The sequence below is a fragment of the Acomys russatus genome, chromosome 14, assembly GCF_903995435.1.
Source record: "Acomys russatus chromosome 14, mAcoRus1.1, whole genome shotgun sequence".
In the NCBI taxonomy this organism is placed as follows: Eukaryota; Metazoa; Chordata; class Mammalia; order Rodentia; family Muridae; genus Acomys; species Acomys russatus.
In genome coordinates, this window is record NC_067150.1 from 10,882,395 (window position 1) to 10,903,787 (window position 21,393).

At 41.7% G+C, this 21,393-nt stretch overlaps 1 protein-coding gene across 1 annotated transcript in view; it reads right to left on the bottom strand.

Moving 5' to 3' along the window:
• Cep295 (centrosomal protein 295) overlaps nucleotides 1-17,648 on the bottom strand; it is a 36,765-nt gene extending 19,117 nt beyond the window's left edge. The window contains exons 1-9 of the mRNA XM_051156773.1: nucleotides 17,491-17,648; nucleotides 14,632-14,765; nucleotides 13,072-13,272; nucleotides 11,907-12,031; nucleotides 11,041-11,134; nucleotides 6,927-7,022; nucleotides 4,187-4,327; nucleotides 1,430-1,613; nucleotides 1,102-1,209 (exon numbers count right to left, since the gene is read on the bottom strand). Coding sequence (XP_051012730.1) covers nucleotides 1,102-1,209; nucleotides 1,430-1,613; nucleotides 4,187-4,327; nucleotides 6,927-7,022; nucleotides 11,041-11,134; nucleotides 11,907-12,031; nucleotides 13,072-13,272; nucleotides 14,632-14,765; nucleotides 17,491-17,608 — 1,201 coding nt within the window. The 5' untranslated portion in view covers nucleotides 17,609-17,648. The remainder of the gene's footprint in view (nucleotides 1-1,101; nucleotides 1,210-1,429; nucleotides 1,614-4,186; nucleotides 4,328-6,926; nucleotides 7,023-11,040; nucleotides 11,135-11,906; nucleotides 12,032-13,071; nucleotides 13,273-14,631; nucleotides 14,766-17,490) is intronic.
• Between the last annotated feature and the right edge of the window lie 3,745 nt (nucleotides 17,649-21,393).

Below are 21,393 nucleotides of genomic sequence, written 5' to 3' on the forward strand. Positions count from 1 at the left end.
GGATAAAATGGTAAAAAATGTCCTTTTAAAGACACTATTAATCTAGCAAGAAATTAAGATTCTTCAGAAGAAATAGTTTCTGGGAAAACCCTGAAAAAATAGGTGGGTAAACACTGAATCCACTGTCTGCTGAGGTAACAGCAGAGTCAAACCAGTCTTATATTTGTGAGGAGAGACTCATGGACAGAGAAGACAGGAAGAAGGCAGCCTGGAGCTCCCACCATCAAGTTAGAACCATAAAGAGCTAGTTCCACAGTGTAGGGTGCAGGTGATGAGATGTGAACTGAGCGGCGTGGCACATAGGTAGAAATAAAGGGGGGAAAATGAGGTCAGTTCAATGGTGTGGATCTGGTCTTTAAGGAGAGAGAAGTAAAAAAGAAAAGTGTTGGTCTGCTTCAGGTAACCATCACTGACTTATTTACATTGATTACTGTGAAGGGCAGAAGACAATTTGCAGGAGGTGGTTCCCTCCTTCCACCATGCGGTCCCAGGAATCACACTGAGGTCATCAGGCTCAGAGACAAGCTCCTTTCCCTGCTGAGCCATCGGACCAGCCCCATCAATCACTTAAGTTAGGAGTTGAAGGTTTCAGTAGGGAAGAGATGACTAAGTTCAGTGCTGGATATGGGTGTTAAGTACCCGTGGGACAGCCAAGTAAGAAAGTTCAGCATTGCAGCCTGGAGTGAATGGTTGGAGATCAAGTTTGTATGACTCATCATGCTACATGAAGTGCACACCCATAATGGAACATGATCGAATTCCTAATCATCTAGTCAAGTCTAAAGACTGCTGACCCTTCCCATAAATTTAAAACTGAGCGTCTAACTCACATAACCTAAAGATCTCCAGAGGATATCACATGTGAGAGGCTCCCTCCAACAAGTATGGAACTGACCTCTAATGGTAGAAATACAAAGAGGTGAAGAATGACACTGTTCCTATTAGTGTCGGTATCTGCACTTAAATTGAGCAAATTTTCCCATTAGCTAATGATTGAGATCCTTTTCTGTGAGCCTTAACATTCAGCTTAGGAGCTGTTACCACCTGCTCCACTCCGGCACATTATTTCAGCGTCTGGCACATGAGTTTTCTCAGGTTCACCTTGACTCTCTCCTTCTATTGAAAGGTCCAGTTCTTCATCATGGAGCTGGTCAGACATTGTGGGCAAAGGCTCAGGCTTAAGATGCAAAATCAGGTCTCCTTTCACCTCTGAATAAAGAAATGCAGAGACATGTTTCCCATCTAATATGACTGAAAAATTTTTGGGGAAAAAAAAAAAGCTTAATTATAAAAATTTTAAGGCCATCATCAATTTCTAGGTGTAAAGCACGAGGGTCCTTTTTACACAATAACTCATTTAAAAATAGTTTATCACTACAAACATTATCTCCCACCAAAACTCTTCGAAGCACTGCAGAAAGTCCCTTACTCCTATCTGCATTGTACAAATCTTCAAAGGCGAATTCCAGCTCTCGCTGCCAGTCTTCTTTCATCTCACTGCGTCTGTACGGCAGTTCAACTAGTCGTGGTGGCATCTGTGCCACTGTCTGTCGCCTACGTGCCAGGTCTTCTTTCTGCAGCTGTTTGAGTTCTTCCATTAGTCTCTCTTGGTTCTACAATAGAATAAACAGATTAATGACAGCTGAGTCAAACCTCAGCTAGTTATGTTAATGGTGAGGGGAACGTGTGAACAGTAAGGCCTAAAATTCTCCCTCTTCCATTTGTTCTGGCATATACTAATCTATACATTCAACAAATATTACTGAATACTGTAAATATTAGGGGAAAATATCACATCCACCCTAGACTAGGAATAGGATAAAACAGGTAGCACAGATGATACTGCCTAGACTATCAAGTCTGAACAGTGTTCTCCTGGGAGAGGAAAGCCATGTCATCAGCTTCTGTTTAACCTGCCAGGTGCTGTTTGTAGTTGAGCTCTCCTGTACCTCTCAGGTCCTAAGTGCCTGTGACTTACTAACCACACTTCCCATCATCCAAACTCTGAGTTTCATGATTAAGGGGATCTGTGCATTTCTTTGTGTGTAGAGTACAACTAACATGAAAGTTTGGTCAGAACATCTTAATCAAGTTATCTAATTTAATTTCAATGGCAAAAGGCAAAGAAGAGAGATCAGAGAAACCTCTTCAGTGTCTAGGTAACTATTCAGTCATACAGAAGAGGATGAAATAGAAGAAAAAACAGGGCCGCACATAGTTATGACTACAAAGGCAACCAGAGAACAGCTTATTATTTGCCTATGGCTAGGACAGAGGGCAAAGAGATTACAGACAAAAAATATAAAACTGAAGCAGACAGAATCCAAATGCCAATTACAACAGGCCCAGCAGGAAATAGATTCCCAGATCAAAGGTCTTCGGCCAAGAGCTCAGATAAGGCAATGGAATCTATTAACATGGAGATGTCATAGTTTTAGATGAGCTTTTTCAGGGGAGAGAGAGTCAAGAAAGGGTTTTTCTCTGTGGAGCCCTGGCTGTGATAGAACTCATTCTGTATACCAGGCTGGCTTTGAACTCACAGTGATCGGCCTGCCCCTAATTCCCCAGCGAGGTTATTAAAAGCATGCACCACCACCCTCCAGCCTGGATGTCTTGTCTTTTCTCTTTCTTTTTTTTTTTTTTTTTTTTTTTTTTCGGTTTTTTGAGATAGGGTTTCTCTGTGTAGACTTGGCTGTCCTGGACTCCATTTGAAACTCACAGAGCTCTGCTTGCCTCTGCCTCCCTAGGGCTAGGATTAAAGGCATGCGCCACCACCGCCTGGCTTGGATGTCTTTTCTTATGTGAGAAATTCTTGTCTAGAGTAGAGTGGCCTGAACAACTGTTTTTAATGACAGCATATGTGTTACTTGCTATAAGTGCATTATTCTGGCTCAGTGGAAGCATGGTATGTCACACTGCTAGTACTTTTCCTCATTACATTGAATTTGTAAAACTTCATGCATGTTCTTTTGAGCTTTATGCAGTCTTCAGGAAACAGAGTGTGAGCTAAGACAGATCAACAACATAGAGGTAATAAGGCAAGCTGTGGAAGCGCCTTTTTGTAGCCCCTCAACACTGCTGCATTTATGGATGGATGGATTCAACTGTTCATCACAGTTTCTGTGGTTATTTCTTATAGGTCTTAGATGACAATGATTAACAACAACTCAGACACTGAGTTAACTGAGTTATATTTTACTTCCATCTTATGAACGCTAACAATTTGAGGGAGGAGGTCATAATCTAAACCCCACTATCCAAGTAAGCTTCCTTAGGATAAGCATTTAATAGCCAATAAAGTACTCAAAAACTCTCTTCTAGGGTGCTGGGTATTTAAAATACATATATGTAGTCAAACACAGAAAGTAAAGAGATACAGGCAGCAAGATGAACCATTGTTATGCTGTGTTTCAAGAATAAGCAAGGACACAAGCCTATCTTTGAATCAACACTCTAAGAGACTAGTAAGTGTTTTGCTCAGAAAATACTTCATGAATCTATTGCACAAATTTATACAACATAAATGCAATAAAAATTACTATATCAAAAAGTGATTAATCTTTCCAGGCTCCTTCAGAATTGAATAAATGTAAAAAGAAAATTGCAATAGTAAACATGTAAACAAAGATACATTGCGAGAACAGCTTCATTTAACCTGACTTTAAAAAGGATGGCAAAGGATATTGGGAAATGTTATGGGAATTGTAGGACTCAAAGACTTTATGTGATGGTTACCTTCGGCAAGATGACAAACTCTAGAGTCCCCTGTGAGATGGGGCTTTAGGCATGCCTGTGGGGAGTTATCTTAAGTATGTTAGTTCACTGAGGTGGAGAGACCCGCCCATTGTGGGTGGCACCATTCCCTGCTTGGGTTCTGGACTGGATGAGAAAGGAAGCTGGTCAGCTGAAGGCATTCATGCTCTGGTCCTGACTGTGGCTTGATGTGCCTAGTTCCTGCTTCCTTGATGTGCCCGCACCTTAAGCTGTGAGGTGAAATAAACCCTTCCATAAGGAGTTTTTTTTTTTTTTTTTTTTTTTTGAGGTATTTTATCACAACAGGCAAGACAGCAAGAGCCACATTCACACTCTAGGCTCTGAACTCACTCCCCGAGTACTTCTAAGATGCCACCACCTAGTCTATCAGCAGCAGTCGCAGGTCACAGGTCACAGGGGCATCAGGTCTTACTTGGGCCAAGTGGATCTTCTTCAAGGCTTGGGATCCTCGCACACGTGCCCTGTCAGACTGCTCCTTTCTCTCCTGTGCTGTCTGTTTTCGCAGTCCTTCCAACCGCCTAGCTTCTTTTTCAGCAGCCAAGTGAGCATCTGGCTAGCAGTCAATCAACACAATTTTAGGTCTTTTTTTAAAAGTGTGAAACAAAAAAATAGCTTTAAAAAGTAACGCCATTAATAGATTTTTTTTCTACTTATATAAATTTAAATACTAAAAAATAGTTGTTTGGGGGTGGGGGTAGGGTAGGAGGTTCAAAACAGGGTTTGTCTGTGTAGTACTGGCTGTCCTCCAACTTATTTAGATCCGCCTACCTCTGCCTCCCAAGTGCTGGGACAAAAGACGTATGCCATCCCACCCAGCAGTAAAAAAGTTTTTAATATCTCTAATTACCATAACTTCCAGCTATAAAATGACCAAATTATTAGTACAAAGTCTTGTAAATACATTTTAAAACACATCAGGATTTTGTCTACTCAAAGATATTATTATAAAATAAGTTATTTATTTAGGTTTTTCGAGATAGGGTTTCTGTGTATATAGCCTTTGTTGTCCTAGAACCTCAGTCTGTAGACCAGGGTGGCTTTGAGCTCACAGAGATTCTCCTGCCTCTGCCTCCTGAGTATTAGGATTAAAGGTGTGTGCCGCCACTGCCCTGCTTTACTTCATGATTTTTAAGAAATTCCTCTAACTGGCAATGCTGATTCAACTAAGAAGGCCAGAATAATGACTTAAATATAACCCTGGGCTCCTGGAACTCATGCAGAAATAATGGCCATGCAGGTTACCACATCTTGTCCCTCTTATTTGAATATTTACTTTCAAATGTACATTTTGTTTAACATTTATTTTAGTTTAATTCTGTGCAGTTAGATGTGTGAACGCAGGTGCCCTAAGAGTTCAGAAGAGGGCACCTGGTTTCCTGAAGCTGGAGCTAAGGCTGGTAATGCGAAGTCTACTGTGGGTGTGGGTGCTCAGTAAGGGCAGCAAACACTTCACTGCTGAGCCACTTCCTCAGCCCCAGAGACAGCATGCTGAGTGTAACCAGGAATGAAAAGCTTTGTCCTTTATATGATCAAATAAATATGATCAAAAAAATATGATCAAATAAACCGCAACAATATTAAGGAAAACAAAAGTTACCAACTTTGTACCTAAGATTAAAGGCTCCCAGAGTGGGTGTGGTGGATCACTCTTGCAATCTTAGTGTTGGGATGCTGAGTTTGAGGCCAATATGGACTAAAGTGAAACACTGTCTCACAAAAAGTTGAAAAGTCCCCAAATAGTGAGATAAGGAGGTGAAGAAACTAACACTGAACAGGAAGAGTTGCACTAACCAAACAAACCTAAAACAAAAAACAAAAAACAAAAAACCCCCAAACAAACCTATTAAACATGGTACTCTCTTTTGAGCCAAAGGTTAGTATCTAATACAAATACAATTATTATACAAACCTAAATAATGCTAGGCAGAACTAAAATAGATTAAATAAAACTCATAATAAGCTCTGGGAGTGGTGGCACACACCTGTAAGCCCAGCACTTGGGAGGCAGAGGCAGGCGGATCTCTGTGAGTTCAAGGCCAGCCTGGTCTACAAAGAGACTCCAGGACAGCTAGGGCTACACAGAGAGGCCCTATCTCAAAAATAAGTAAATAAATAGCTAGCACAAAACATTAAGCAAAATAAGCTTAATAAGAATAACACTTCACTCTGTTCAGGCCATGAAATCTTTATGAAAAAAAAAAGTTGCTATGGAATTCTCCACCCTCTTAAAAATAAATCAGCAAAATTAAATTTCAATAAATTAAACAATTTTTTTTTTTTCAAAACAGGGTTTCTCTATGCCTTGGGTGTCCTAGACTCACTTTGTAGACCAGGCTGGCCTGGAACTCATAGCAACCCATTTGCCTCTGCTTCCCAAGTGCTAGGATTACAGGCGTGCACCACCGCACCCAGTTTAGAAATCCATTCTTAATATATAATCAGATTTAGATGTAAATGTAAAAGATCATGATTTTACTATTTAGTGAAGCATGAATTCCTAGTGGGCTGTTAAAGATGCTGTTTTTAGGGGCTGGAGAGATAGCTCACCAGTTAAAATAGGTGGTTTTGTTTCTGGAGGACCCAGGTTTAATACCCAGTACCCACTTGGCAGCTCACAATTTGCATGTAATTCCAGTCCTAAAGGATCGGATAACCTTTCTTCTGGGTTTTGCAGGCACCAAGCATATGAGACCCTTAACATTAAAAAAAAAAAAAATTCTGTTTTTAAATGTTTATGTGCATGTTTTTACATAAAGACAGACTCTAATTCAGATGGCATTAACCAGTTTATCTTCTGGTAGTGGGATCATGGATGTTTCTCCTAGTTTACCTTATATATAAAGTTCCATTTCTACAAAGAGTCTATTACCTTGATTACAAGTTTGAAAACCCATGTTATAGCATAATGAAGCCTATTTTGTACAATGTATGATAAAGATGTATTTACCATTTTAAAAGACAGTCACAAATAGTCATGTATTTCTGACATGAAAGTTCAAAGAACTTTTAGAAGGCTTTTTGTTCTCTTTTACCCTAGAGTAACTAGGATTGTTCAAACTTTGAGAACTGGCCACACCCGTAGACTCAAGATAAAACTCAACTGAGTGAACACAGAAATACTCAAGAGAGGTCAGGAATTAAAAGTCAATCACCTGCTTTGTGCTCATCTGTCTACTCACAAAAGTGGAAATATGATGGTAGGTGGAGCTATTGGTTTTCAATGAAGGAATTCTGTTTACTTCAATGCTCTGAAAAATAGGACATAAAATATAGTTCAGGTTAAAACACAATTTCAATTAAAGCTGGAACCAATGAAAAAAGTAAAATTGTTTTTATTTTTGAAATGATATTTTGCTTAGTAGCCTAGCTGGCCTGGAACTTTTGGTACTGTCTCAACCTCTCGAATGGTGGGATTAAGATGTGCAATGCCACAAAATTATGTACTAGTCCATGCTATGGCTTGTTCTAAAATTTGTTCAAATTTAATCCCCACTAGGAGATGTCAGGAGGAAAGAGGATAGAAACTCTGGTGGTGATTAGGGCAGCTCTTCTAATGAATGGAGTAATCCGTTCAAGTGATTAATGGATTCGAAGGCTAACTGTTTCTAAAGTGAGTCTATTACAAAAGCCAGTTTGCCTAGATCCCCTTGTTCGTGGCTTTGGTGCTCTCCATCAGCTTGTGCCTGCCATTATGAAATCACCTGACCCTCCTGCCTCTAACCCCTAGGTGCTGGGATTACAATTATGTACCACTACGCTTTGCCCAACAGTTAATTTGTGAACTAAGGTTCAGTACCATTACACAACATTCTAAAAACCTGAAGCCACAAAGCACAGACTCACAGGATAGTAATGTACTTAAGATAAGAATGAGCCACCGTATCAGGCTATTAAGTGAAAATCAAGTGCCAGACATGAGATACCTCCCTATGAGTTGGTCACACAGGCAAGAGGTCCTCAAACAACATAAGCTATTGCCATTGTTCTTGGTTGCATTAAAGAGTCTACTGCTGAAATCACCACACACTTTGGGGGCAGGACATCACGGTAGAGAGATCAAGCTGAAGCTGGCCTGGAAATTTCTTCCCTTAATGGGTAGCTTTCAGTGCTAGAAGTTGCCTAGCCGGTTGTGGACTCTATATGCTGTAATATCAACCTGCCAAGCACATCAAGATGTATATACTCCTGCAAGAGTGGCATGGCTGTTATGAGAGTAGTCAACTACTTTCTGACTGGCCTTGAGACCCGTTCCACAGTAAGAAGTCATACCTGGTACTGTAGATCTAGTTAAAGGCACACAGATGATGTGGAAACCACAGGTAAGAATCTGACATGGACATAGTGACAAACTGCCTTCTAACTGTGTTTATACCATAAATTAGTTCTTCTTTCAACCTCGGTCAGAGAAGTATCTTTTGCAGTGGGCAGCAGTTAGGGGAGAGATTCCTAACTGGCCAAAGTGCTGAGAATAAGCCATTGTTGACCACTTATTCCCAAATGTGACATGGATATCACACACTTCCACCCAAGGCTCAGAGAACACCAGGGAAGGTTTAAGCAGAAAGAGTGTGAGTGGGAAGGTGGGAAGACCTGCTGTGACATGCTGTCTTCTGGACATGACACAGCAGTTGCACTCACGAGCTCAAGAGGAACTACAGTTATCTGCACAGGATTAAGTCACTCAGCAATGCAGAATGGATGTGACACTGGCAGTTAATGGCTGATGGGGAAAGAATGCCATTCTTCTTCAGGAGTGTAGCCACTGATAAGTAAATAACCCTACACCTAAGCCCACACAAGCAACTGTAATTAAATCAACCACATTTAAAACAACAAAAAAGACATGAAAAAAAGGAGAAATGTTAGAAGAATGAATGGTTTACACTTATAAAAATATGCTACCACACCCAGCTAAGATATTGGTTTGATATGGTTTATAATTTTTTTAACAGGTTTTTCATCTTTTATATTTTTATCTGCTTGGAGTAGAAGAGTAAGAGAGAAGAGGTATGTGACTATGATCAAAATGCATTATATATGCATGAGATTGCCAAAGAATAAATACAAACTTTAAAAAATAGTTCTACTCTACAAAAGAATTCTAAAAGTTTTTAAATCAATACCTTAAAAACAAACCATATACTTCTTCACAAACATATTAAAACTGGATTTAAAACATGATTTAATTTACAGGCAACTTCTAAGATCTAGTACTCCCAAAATCGAGGTAGCTTTACATATATGTAGACTGAAATTAGGACTCCCTGCTGAGATTTAACTTACCACCAATTATTACCCGTGAATTAGACTTTAGAGTTTAGTCAAATCAGTCCATGGACTGTTAGTATTGTTAGGATGACTTGTGAATGATTTTAAACCGTCAGTCAACAAGTAGCTTCCAGTTTGAGTCCTGCTCTGTTGTAAGCTGCTGCTAGACTTAAACTCCCAGGGTGCAGGCTAAAGGCAGAGCTCAGGACTACCCGAGACTGGCTCACCCAATAAAGGGAGAGACAAAATATTCAACTATCACAAGTCCCATAACCACACATAAAACAAAAGTGGCTTTCTCCTGCATCTATTACTATCTACCAAGGCAGTGCACTGGGTGGTGGCGGCAAATGCCTTTAATGCGGGAACCCAGGAGACAGAAGCAGGCAGCTCTCTACAAGTTCAAGGCCAGCCTGGTCTACAAAGTGAGTTCCAGGACAGCCAAGGCTTACACAGAGAAACCTTGTCTCAAAAAATAAACAAACAAAAATAAAAATCAGGAGCTAATTACCTTAACTGGGTGGTGGTGGCACAGGCCTTTAATCCCAGCAGTTGGGAGGCAGGGACAGGTGGATCTCTGAATTTGAGGATAGCCTGATCAACAGAGCAAGTTCCAGGACAACCAGGAATAACACAGAGAGAGAGAGAGAGAGAGAGAGAGAGAGAGAGAGACAGCGCAAGAGGGCACGAGCGAGTGTATGCAAGGTGCTTTGAAGGTGCAGAAGTGAGGCTGTGTGTGTGTATTTGTCATCTGCTGGGCTACAGCACAAAGCAGCACTAGAGAAACATGGATACAGAGCCAGCTTGAAGAGCCTTTTCTTCAATGAAGAAGATATGAACTTCCAAGAAAGATAAAAAAGAATATGATAATAGTTGTGTGTAGAATAATGAAACTCAATTATCTACAGAATAATATTCACAAAAATGAAAGCCAACCTACCCTCACCCCCGCCCCAAAAACTCCACAACAAATTTGCTGCCCTGGAACTGACAACTCCACCCACCCTGCACTCTGAAAAGCATTCTCCTTCAAGAAGGTATAGGCTGCCTTATGAATGCGGGAAGTATCATAAAAACAATCACGAGGCATCATGGGTTAAACACTGCCTGCTTTTTTAATGTCTTGTATGGTCCTGGGGGAGGGGCTGAAACAGGACACTTGCACCTGGGCCTCCCTGGATCATGGCAGATGGCTCAGTGAGAGCAGGGAGGCTGACACTCCTGCTGATCACATATACACACGTGCATGATAGATACCCTCACACCAGTACTAAGTTTTCATGCTTCTTTTAAAAAGCCTCTATTTAACTTTCATATAAAATAACTGTACCTGACAGAAATCTACATAGCCACTCTAATGACCACAAAGTGTTAATATGAATACGAGAACCGACTCTTCTCTTCTTTCTTTTGAAACAAAGTCTTACTATGCTCAATAGCCATCATCCTGCCTCAGCTTTAAAATGCTGGGAATATAGGTATAAGCTAGCATGTCCACTCTAGTACTCATAAAACTGAGCTATTTTAAACATGTAAACAGAAATGAGTCTAATGACAAAGCATACGCCTACTCCGACAAACTCTCCATGACCTTACGATTGTAAACAAATCTGAAGTATATCTGAGCCCTACTGCATTAGATGGTGAGCCAAATCCATGACACGGATTGTCTATAGAACTCATGTAACCTTTTTTGGCAAATAAAGGCTATAAAAAATATAAAGCAGAATGATTAGTAGCACAATAAAAACCAAAACCATTATGTTTTGTAAACACAAAATTGTTTTGAGACCACTGGGGAAAACTCAACACATTGGGAAAAACAACGTTAGCTAACACTGAGCAAAACGTCAGTACTGATTTTTGTTTAATGTTCTTAAAAACATTTATTAAAGTATTTATAGGTAAAACAATATCTAGGATTTAAAAACACTCTATGTATACTTATATATTATTATCTGATTAAAACATGTTTAATCAGAGCTCTAGACAATTCACCTCAAAAGGGGCTGGGACAGGAGGTGGCAGCCTGGCCATTTTAGCTGATCTCTTTTTTTCCACAAGCAATGCTTCCTTTCGAGCTTTTACGTGCCTTAAAAAGACAAGAGATGCCACCAATTAATCTCTCCAGTAATACACGCTATCTGCTATCATAAGAGGTCCAAAATGCATTTATTTCATGTCAGTACACAGAGTTAAAAACAAAAAAGCCAGAAAGTTGTCTTCCAGCTGAGTCCACACCCAATGTGTTGTCTGACAAAGCATCCATGTAAAGGCATGTTTACCAGCTCCAAGAAGTTTATCTAAAGACAGGAGAGTCAACTGAACAATCATTGAGCATTCTTTACAGTGAGAGCAGAACCAGAAGTGTTAAAGACAGGCCACTGTGAAAAATGACCAGTACAGACCAGTAACATGCCAAATCACTAGTGACTGAACCTTTCCAGTCCACAACTGTGTGCGCGTGTGTGTTCTTTGAGACCAGGCTGGTCTTGAACTCACAAAGATCTTCCTGCTTCTGCATCCCAAGTACTGGAATTAAAGGTGTGCACCACCTCAACCTGCCCCAAGACCTCTGTAATATTCTTAATCACATTAATGTACTTCTTTTTTACATGAGAGATAGTTTTTGCTTAATGTTAAGTCTGACCTGTCCACACATTTCTTCAGAAACTTAGTAACTGCTGCTGAACTCCGAATGTTCGCTCAGCAAGGTAAAGCATGCCCTGCTGCATTAGTGAGCGCGGTTCAGAGTGGCCTGGATACACGGCCTTTCATCAGTATGTCCTTCCACAGCCTCCGACATGCCCTCTATTTCTTGCCATACTGAGTTCACCTGAAAATATTGTAAGGTACCACCTCACCTGGTTTTCTGTTTCATTAACATCTCTTTTTGATTTTTCTGCACTTTCAGGGCTTCTTTATGCCTCACTTCTGCTTTTCTTTTTCTTTCTTCTGCCCGGCGAGCCAAAGCATCCAAGTCAGGTTCCTAGAAGTACATACTACTTAAAAAGTCAGATTACACAAGAGGAACAGAAACTTGTCTACTTGACATCAACATGTTAGCACTCAATCCCACCATCTCTTCGCATAGTACACAGATATTTCCCAAGCATGGCAATGGTACCACCACCACCATGGCACAGCAGTAATCATGCAACTTACTATGACAACATGAAATATCAAGTGACTTTGGACAAGAGTTCAATTAACCAACAAATGATTTTATTTAAACTAAAATGCCAAATGTATAGCAATACACGTGGCTCCGTGGCCTTCAAAAATCAGGTGCGTGTCATTCAAATGAGTTAGGCTTAGGAAAATAATTAAACATAAGACTGGCAGTAATTTTTAAAAAAGGTAAAAAAAAAAAATTTAGAACTTAGCTTTCTTTCCTCCTTTCCCTCCCTTTCCCTCTTTATTCTGTTCTGCTATGCAGCTTCGGGGTGACCTGTAACTTAGCACGCTGGCCAGGCGGGCCCTGATCTTCAGGAGGTCTTCCTGTTGGGATTACAGGCATACATGTACACCACGCCTGGCCAACGACTATTTTCTAGCCATAAGTCACAGTAAGTACATCAAATAAACTCAAAGAGTTGTGAAACACTGAGCTGGACTGTGCCTTTAGGAAAGTCATCAGCGACAACAGGGGCAAACGTATTCACTCACACATATTTAGAGGGGTCAGAAATGAATCTGAACTTGGAAATCTGAATTTGGTCCTCTGTGTCCAAACTGTTTTAAGATGAACAATTTCTGATTGCAGAGGTTACCATCATTTTATACAGGCAAGAACTTGAAGAAATAATGCTAACGTGAACACCAGAGGAAAAAAAGGTGTGCTTGGCATGGTTTACAAGGTAAAAAATATACCACTATTCTCCCAGTAGATTAAACTGATTTAGAAAATAAAGCATAGCTTGTCTCCCCCAGTTCTACACCTTAAAACACGTTTATCATGTAAGCACTCAATAAATTTAACATAACCACACTGTCTCAATCAGGGACCAGAGGCTCTCGCTCACTCACGTTTTCTTTAGCCTGTCGATGTCCCTCTCCCATATGTCTTAAACTTGCCAAATACAGTTTTTCCAAGTTCTGGATTTTCTGGCTTTGGGTTTCTTCCCATTCTGCTCTTAGCTCTTCAGCCAAACGAGAAAACTGCTGGTTTCGCCTCTGTTTTACGTCTTCTCTTATCTGGAAGGCAATTCCCCTTTCCTGTTCTCGAACCTGAAAGATGAGTATTTCGTGGAAAATATATGAAGGGGGCTTAACATTTTAAAAAATCTAACTGAGAATAGGAATTCAAATGGATTCTCTTCAGGTCTATCAGTCCTCTTAACTACTCATCAGACAGACTGTGGTTAGTAGAAAATTCTAACCGACAGAAACGAAGGGAGGCTAATTAGAACACTTTAGTGCGTTCTCTTGTCTACGTGTGTGCTGTACACAGGGCAGAGGACAACTGCACAAGTTCCAGCACGAGGGTCCCTGGGCTAGGACCTGGGTTGCCAAGCTTGGCAGTAAAGTACCTTTACCTACTGAGCCATCTCATCAGTCCTCAGGCTATTTCTGAAGTTCCTGAACCCATGTGTATGATCTACTCTATTGCCAATAACATAAGAAAGGCTAAAATGACATAGCGATTTCACAAGTTTCACAGCCAAGGTCAGATGGGAGCTCCCTCTCTGGGGTACATCATCTCTGGTTCTAGGTAGAAAGCTATCACACAATTCACACAGGCCTAGTTTTAGACTGCTAGAAAGAGAAACCTAAAATATCCTAATAAACTTGTCTTAGATGCTCATATAAATAAGTCTTTCTCCAAATTCTATCTAAGCTTCCTTTTCTAATGTTCATCAACTATGTATCATTCAGAAATGAAATGGAAAGATTTTAAGAGCCAGACATTGAGGAAGATTTCTGCAAAATAATGTCTTCTGCACATAACAGAACTGATGAAAGCATGGATCTGTGGTTGCCAACACAAGATCAAGCCAGTCAATACTATGGAGAGAGAGAGCTCACGAGGCCCCAGCCTTAGCTGAGGAGCTATTGGGAGCTGGGAGCTCCTGGGGAAGAGCTAGTTTTCTTCAGCAATGTGGCCCAATAGCAAGTCGCCCACGCTCCAATGGGTGGCCATGAAGGTGCAGGCAGAGATAAATGGACTCAGTGGTTTATGGAAATAAAAAAAAAAAAAAGTAAAAGAAAAAGAAGACATGAAATAGGGAGAATAGGAGAGAAAGGTGGGAAGGAAATGAAGGGAGGAGGGAAGAGTGGATAATATTCTAAATATATTGTATCCATACATGCAATTACCAAAAAATAAATATTTTAAATATATATAGATAATTAAGTAACTATTTTCCAATACTTGGGCTAAGCAATATATTTCAAATCTTCTCATATCTACTTATCAGCAGCTTTTTTTTTTTTCCAAATGTTCCAAAACTGGTAAATAAGTTCGAACCAGGGCTCTTTCAAAGACAGAAGAAGCTTGTAAATGCAACATTTTGTTTAGAACAATCTAATCCAAAATATACAACTGATTTGAGGAAGACAAATACTTAAACCCCAAGCAGACGGTACCTGTAGCAGTCGTAGTTTCCGTCTTCTTTCATAGTCCTCCTTCAAAGCGAAGGCTTCCTCATTAGGACTCAGCCTCAGCTTGCCGGCACTCAGTACCTTTCTTTTCATTTCTGTGTATTGTAAATATAAAGGATCTGAATGAAGAGAAATAAACAGATGAATGTCTGTAAAATATATTACTGAAATAGGACAATTAAAATAATTTAAAGCTCCATATTAATTCATCACAAGTTTACCCTCATTTATAGCTGACTGACAGTATTTCAGACCTTACATTTTCTCTTTTGGCATGTCCAGAGCTTATTAAGCACTTAAAAGATGTGTTGGCACTGAATACATGTTTTCACAAGTACAATTTAACACTGGTAACCCGTACCTAACAAAAAGAAAAAGGTAACTTTAAGGTCCCTGGTTTGCTGTACATATCTGATCACCTAGCACCATTAAGTCTCACAGAATAATGTCAATCCCATAGGCTTAGTCTAAAAGATTTTTCAACAATTACAAACATGTCATATTAGCTAGGGGTTGTATTGTTTCAATAAAACGCCATGACCAAGCAATGGTAAGAATAAAAGGTTTATTTCAGCTCATAGTTCCACATCATAGCCCACCACTGAGGGCAGGAACTCAAATGGCAGAAACATGGAAGCAGGCGCTGATGCAGAGGACATGGAGGTGTGCTGCTCACTGGCTCAGCCAACCTGCTTTCTTATACCGCTTAGCATAATCTGCCCAAGGATGGCACAGCACACAGTGGGTGTAGCCCTTCCATGTCAATCATTAATCAAGAAACTGTACTACAGATGTGCCTACAGGCAGAGTTTATTTATTTTTTCTCAACTGAAAGTTCTCTTCCCAAATGACTCTGACTTGTGTCAAAGTGACATAAAACTAACCAGGTACATGTCATCCTTTGAAAAAAATAATGGCCATTTAAAAAACTCCCTGTAGAATAATTCTAATGGGATAAGTACGTACTTAGATTCTCAGGTCTACTCTTCTTTTTTTAAAGATTTATTTATTATTTTTGTATACAGTGTTCTTCCTGCATGTACACCTGCAGGCCAGAAAAGGGCATCACATCACATTATAGATGGTTGTGAGCCACCATGTGGTTGCCGGGACTTGAACTCAGGACCTCCAGAAGTGCAGTCCATGTGCTTAACCTCTGAGCCATCTCTCCAGCCCCCAGGTCTACTCTTCTATTGGTACTTTTGGATGCTCTTGATGTCCTGCCCTACACTTTTTCTGTCTCTGTGAGTCTAGGATGGAACTCAGGGCTTTGCAGATGTACGAGCTTCCAGAGTGCCAAAGCCCGCTCCTCTTCAGAACTTAGATTTGCAACATGATCTTATCTAGAGGCAGGTGGGGTGGAAAATGAGAGTGTGAGAGTTGGTGTAATTTGAAACCCCTTCCAAGTGCTATCAACTCTTTCCCTCGATCACCACTACCAAACCCTCAGCATCACTACAGCATCAGCAATTTATCTGAGATGAGTGTACATCTCTCTGGTCTCTTTACAGTGACGAGGCAGGCAAGCTGCATAACTGAATGCTTACAGCTCTGTGCAGCTAGCTCAAGCTCAGTCTCTTCTAAGGAGCTGTCCTCTGCGAATGAGCTTTACTCATCTCACCTGGGATACAGACTATATTCATATAGGGATAGCTTGCCCTTCGGTTTTTCCTTAATTACTGTTTGTCTTTCGTAGATAGGTTGTTAATAACTGAATGACAGTAGTTATGGTTTTCAAAACTCTTAATGCTCATATTAATACTGTTTCAATGAGATACTTGGGTAGCCCAGTAGAAACCAACACCTTTTCCAGAGACTTCTCTATGATTCTCTATGACAAGTGTTGGTCAGGGCAAGTTTGATCTTATTCATCACCTCATGTCTTTTGTCTAAAAAACTGTCTTGCATCATATATATATATATATATATATTATTCAGGGTGGACTGAATGAGACAGTGACTTAATTCATGTACAGTAATACGTGGCAGACCCAGTCATGATTACACCCAAGAGGACTAATGTCAAACAGGAGTAAACGGCTGAATTGAAAACCTTCGTTCCACTGACATTCCTAAGACAAACAACAACACCAAAACAAAAAAAAAACTCCCGAGGATGGTTGAGGCTCCCAGTGAGGAATATTCTAAGTTGTTCTCCATAGAAAAAAAAATTATCCCTCCTTACGCCTACCAATCAGAATTACGTTGCCTGTTCTGCTCATTAGTCATTTCTATCCACGTGACTTTTTAAATCCTATGTTTTAACTGTTCAATACTGATGGGCACAGTAGGACTTATCTTGAGTTCATTCTGAGGATCAGGCCGTATCTGAGACACAATAATCACAAAACTAGTACTAGACTTAAGTGACGTGGATGCAAGAGCCAACACAGCCATTCGTTAGCAGAAGGCAGTAGCCAACTCTTAAATCCCTTGGGTCTTGTTACTTTAATCCGTGTACACCATCCGTGGCTGTACTAAGTGTGTGGCTTAATTAGTGCGAAACTGCCGAGCACGTTCTAATTTAAGACTGACGACAAGCATTCGCCGCTGTAGTTTCTTGAGGCAGAGTCTCACTACGTTGCCTAGGGTGGCTTTGAGCTCGAGGCACTCCTACTGCCTCAGCACTGCCTTACAGGTGCTGGGATTACAGGGTGAACCAACACTCTCGGCCGCGACTGCCATTTTTTGACAGAAAGAGCACCCGAGGAGCTACGGGTGGCGAACCCCACAGAAAGGCCGAGCTCTCTGCAGGACCGGCCTCGGGGAGGTTTAAAGGGCCGGGAGGCTCGCTAGCCTGCTCGCGGCCTGCCCAGAGAACCCTCCTGGGCCTCCGTCACTCACCTGACAGCGTGTGCGGCCGGACCTCACGGCACACAGGAACCCGCAGCCAGCCGGCTACCCAGCAGCCGTTTGGGTACCTGCGGGACGGCCATCGCCAGGCGATCGTCACTTCCGTCATTCAAACGGCCCGCCAATGGCGGGAGCGGACCGCGGGAACCAGCTTAATCCCGCCTCCACCGGGGCCGCTGGGAAGGCCGCGCTGTACTAAGCCCCCCCCACCCCGCCTACTCCCCCCCTGCGCACGCGCGGCCCCGCCCACAGGCACGCACGCGCAGTCTTGCGCAGCGGGCCATTATCTTGCCGATCTGCGGTTGTCCAGTCTCACTTCCTCTCCAGCTGGTGTGTTCGCTTCGCAAGTCTGGGAGAAGAGGTGTAGGAAAGGGAAGCTCTCTGGCGAGCCGTGAAGGGGGACGTTAGTCCTTGTTACTGTTATTCTTGAGGCGTGTTTGGTTCAGTTGCCTGGCTGATTGGACAGCTCTAACCAGATGGTGTCGTTGGCAGAAAGTCCTCAAGTGGAAATCTGGGATTGAGATGTGTTCTGTTTTTTAATAGGAAACCATGAGGAATCAAAGCAAGCGCAACAGGCTGTGAGAATGTCAGGCCGAACATCAGGTCTCGTGTCTTCTGGCTGCGACCCTGAGCCGTTTGAGTCATAGCTTCTTTCGAGTCCAAAGTTTAGATGTGTGTTGCTGTTGACCTCGCCAACCTGGAATGTCCACAGTGGCGTGCATTTTCCTTTCACCTGGCATCTGCTTTCTGTCAGCTAAGGGCTCGGCTCAAGTGTTCCTCGGACTGCCTGCTTCCTTTGCCATGGGGACCACAAATCTCACTGCCTGTTTGCTGGGTTGTCAGAGGGAGTGTCTAAGAGCACTCTAGCGAAAAGTGAGGCTGAGGAATTGTAACATTTGCCGCATTGATTGGCTAAGTATCAGTGCCAGCCCAGATTCAAGTTAGGAGGAAATTAACTCTGAGTGACTTCGTGGGCATCCTAATCCACTATGGTGGCCTTGCATAACTACTTAGATACTTGGACCTGTCCTCTTCCCGGGGGCCGTGGGACACTCAAAGGTTAATCACGTGAAGGCAGTTGGCAGATTTTTTAAAAAGTATGAGGTGTTCTGTTCGTGCTTTCTTTCTTGTTCAGAACTTTGTCCTTGGATATCCAGCCCTTCAGGGCACAGAGGTATGACAAAGACTGGACAATTGCCATTTTCTGTCTCCCTTTGCCATTGTGACCGGCCCAAATGGCCACATGACCTAAACTGGGTCACCCACAGTCTTTTGCAGTAATAGTCCTCCCTGGAACCAAAAATGATGAACACATTCTTTTTTTTTGAACTCAAAGCAGGATATGAATCTGGAGCCTAAATGAATAAATTCGTCAGCTGACTCTTCATAATCTTGTCCAAAAGCACAAGTCTGATGGAAAAGTAACTTTATTTGCCTGTTTAAGTTGTTGTCTCAGAGGTTTATTGTCTTTGTCTGCTAACCTAGGCCTAGTCCTGGAAGCTTCTAGCCTTCATACAATTTAACTTAGGCCTAGAATATTTTCAGCCTCTGAGACTTCCTGCTTAATGAGCTCACCCTTTCTTATCCGACTGAGTTCCGGGCTGACTGGTTCAATTCAGCTGTTCTGGCTCAATCTGGCTTCTCTCTCAGTCTCTGAGTTGCTCTGCTTGCCTTTTCAGCAGCCTTTTCTAATCTTCTGGCTCCTCACTCTCTGGGCTTGTTCTGTTTTAATCTGCGTCTACCCCTCTTCTCTCGTTTAACCGTTTTCTGTAAAACTCTCCTTGTAAAACTGCCTCCTCTCTCTGCATTGCCCTTTAAGGTAGCTTCCCTTGCCCCTCTCTTCTCAGGACAGTTGGGTGTATCCTGTTCTGTCAGATCTTTCTCTGATTCATCACTTTTTCTGCCACTCAAACTTTTAAACAAGGGTGCTTCCTTTTATAAACTAACTTTACCTTCATTGTTTGGGATTAAAGGCACCACACCTGGACCTAAGCTTTTCTTTACCTGAACCAGACACTGTACCAGGCTGGCCTTGAATTCAGATCTGCTTGCCTCTGTCTCCTGGATTAAAGGTGTGTTTATATTCCAGCTGAATCACACAGACCTGGAAGGTCTTTGGATGTGATCTCTTGCCAGAGCAGCCATGTTCTAAATTAAAATTCCTCTACAGTCTGACATACATCGTGGATCATAAAGAATATATTCTGACTGTGTTCATATTCCTGGATGCACCCATCCTTAATATCAGCAGCACATCTGGTCATTCTGTATCTTTCTGAAAGGAGCCCTTAATTTAAGATGCTTTCAATATGGGGTTCCATGTTTTTATAAATTAAAAGAGGCTTCTTACCAACTCTGGCTTTATTAATTCCTGAACTTTCCTAGAAGTCAGTTTTCTCAATTCAGATGTAAATAAAAGTGCTCCAAAGGTAACTGTGAGGTTTAAAGTTGTTAAGACAATGACTGGTGCAAAGTGTGTGAAACCTGTTACTTTTTTGTTTTGTTTGTTTTTTGAGACAAGGTTTCTCTGTGTAGCCTTGGCTATCCTGGACTTGCTTTGTAGACCAGGCTGGCCTTGAACTCACAGCAATCCTGCCTCTGCCTCCCAAGTGCTGGGATTAAAGGCGTGTGCCACCACCGCCTGGCAAAACATGCAACTTTTAAAATTGCCTTTTAATACAGTTTTTTAAAAAGCTTGTTTGGAGACAGGGTCTCTCTCGGTGGCCCTGGCTGTCCTGAAACTTTCTCTGTAGACCAAATTGACTTGAACTCACAGAGATCTGACTGTCTCTACCTCTGGAGTGCTGAGATTAAAGGCATGGCCACCACACCCCATACGGCTTTGTTTTTGACTCAAGAAAACTGAAAATAAACTCTTAAATATGTGTTTTAAGGCATTGGTTTTGAGTTTTAATTATGTCTTTGAACTTTATATGTGTAGAGAGGGTATGTTTAGCTTCTAATGTTCTCATTAGGAATGAGTGTGTGTGTGTGTGTGTGTGTGTGTGTGTGTGTTTGAACACATGTGTACCCATGCATTATGAGTGTACATATGTATGGAAGTCAGAGGTCCACGTGAGGTGTCTTTTTCTATAGCTTTCCACCTTGATTTTGGAAACACAGTCTTTCACTGAACCCAGAGCTAGACTGATTGCTCGTAAGACTGACGAGTTCTTCAGGGATGTATCTTCTCCACACACGCCATCCCTGTACCCACACCACCACCATGCGTGGTTACTACATGTATGCTGTGAATCTAAACTTAGTTACTCAGAGGTACTTTATTCATTGGGCCATTTCCCCAGCCCTGGGAGTAAACAGTCACCACTGGTCAGAGGGAGAATTGTGACATTAGCGTGACTAGTTTAGTTGTCTCTCTTCAGAATACAGCTAAAGCCAGGTAGGCTTGGAGCATCATGTGACTTGGCAGGCACAACTTGAGGCAGGGAAGAAAGGTTTATTCTGGCTTACATTTCGGAGGGCTGCAGTCCGTCATGCAGGAAAGGCTCATATCTTGGTGGACAGGAGAGTGAACTGGGTACAAGTCAGGATGATATACCCTCAAGGACCCACTGCTAAAGTCCACACCTTCAAACTAGGCTCTGCCCACTTTCTAAAGTTCCCACATAGCACCACCACGTGGAGACCAAACATCCAATCCTGAGGTGAGGGAGACAGTGCATTCAAGTCACAGCAGACTAGATGGTTTCATAGTTCGGAGTTCAGTTTAGTCTCTTTATCACATCCAAGATAAACTAACATTTAAGTAGGGGGAGTCCTCAGAGCTTATGTATAAAATCCAAAAGAATGTCAGGTGCAGTGCACTCCTGTAATCTTAGCACTCAGGAGGCAGAGGTCGCCACAAGTTCAAGGCCAGTCTAGTGTATACACAGC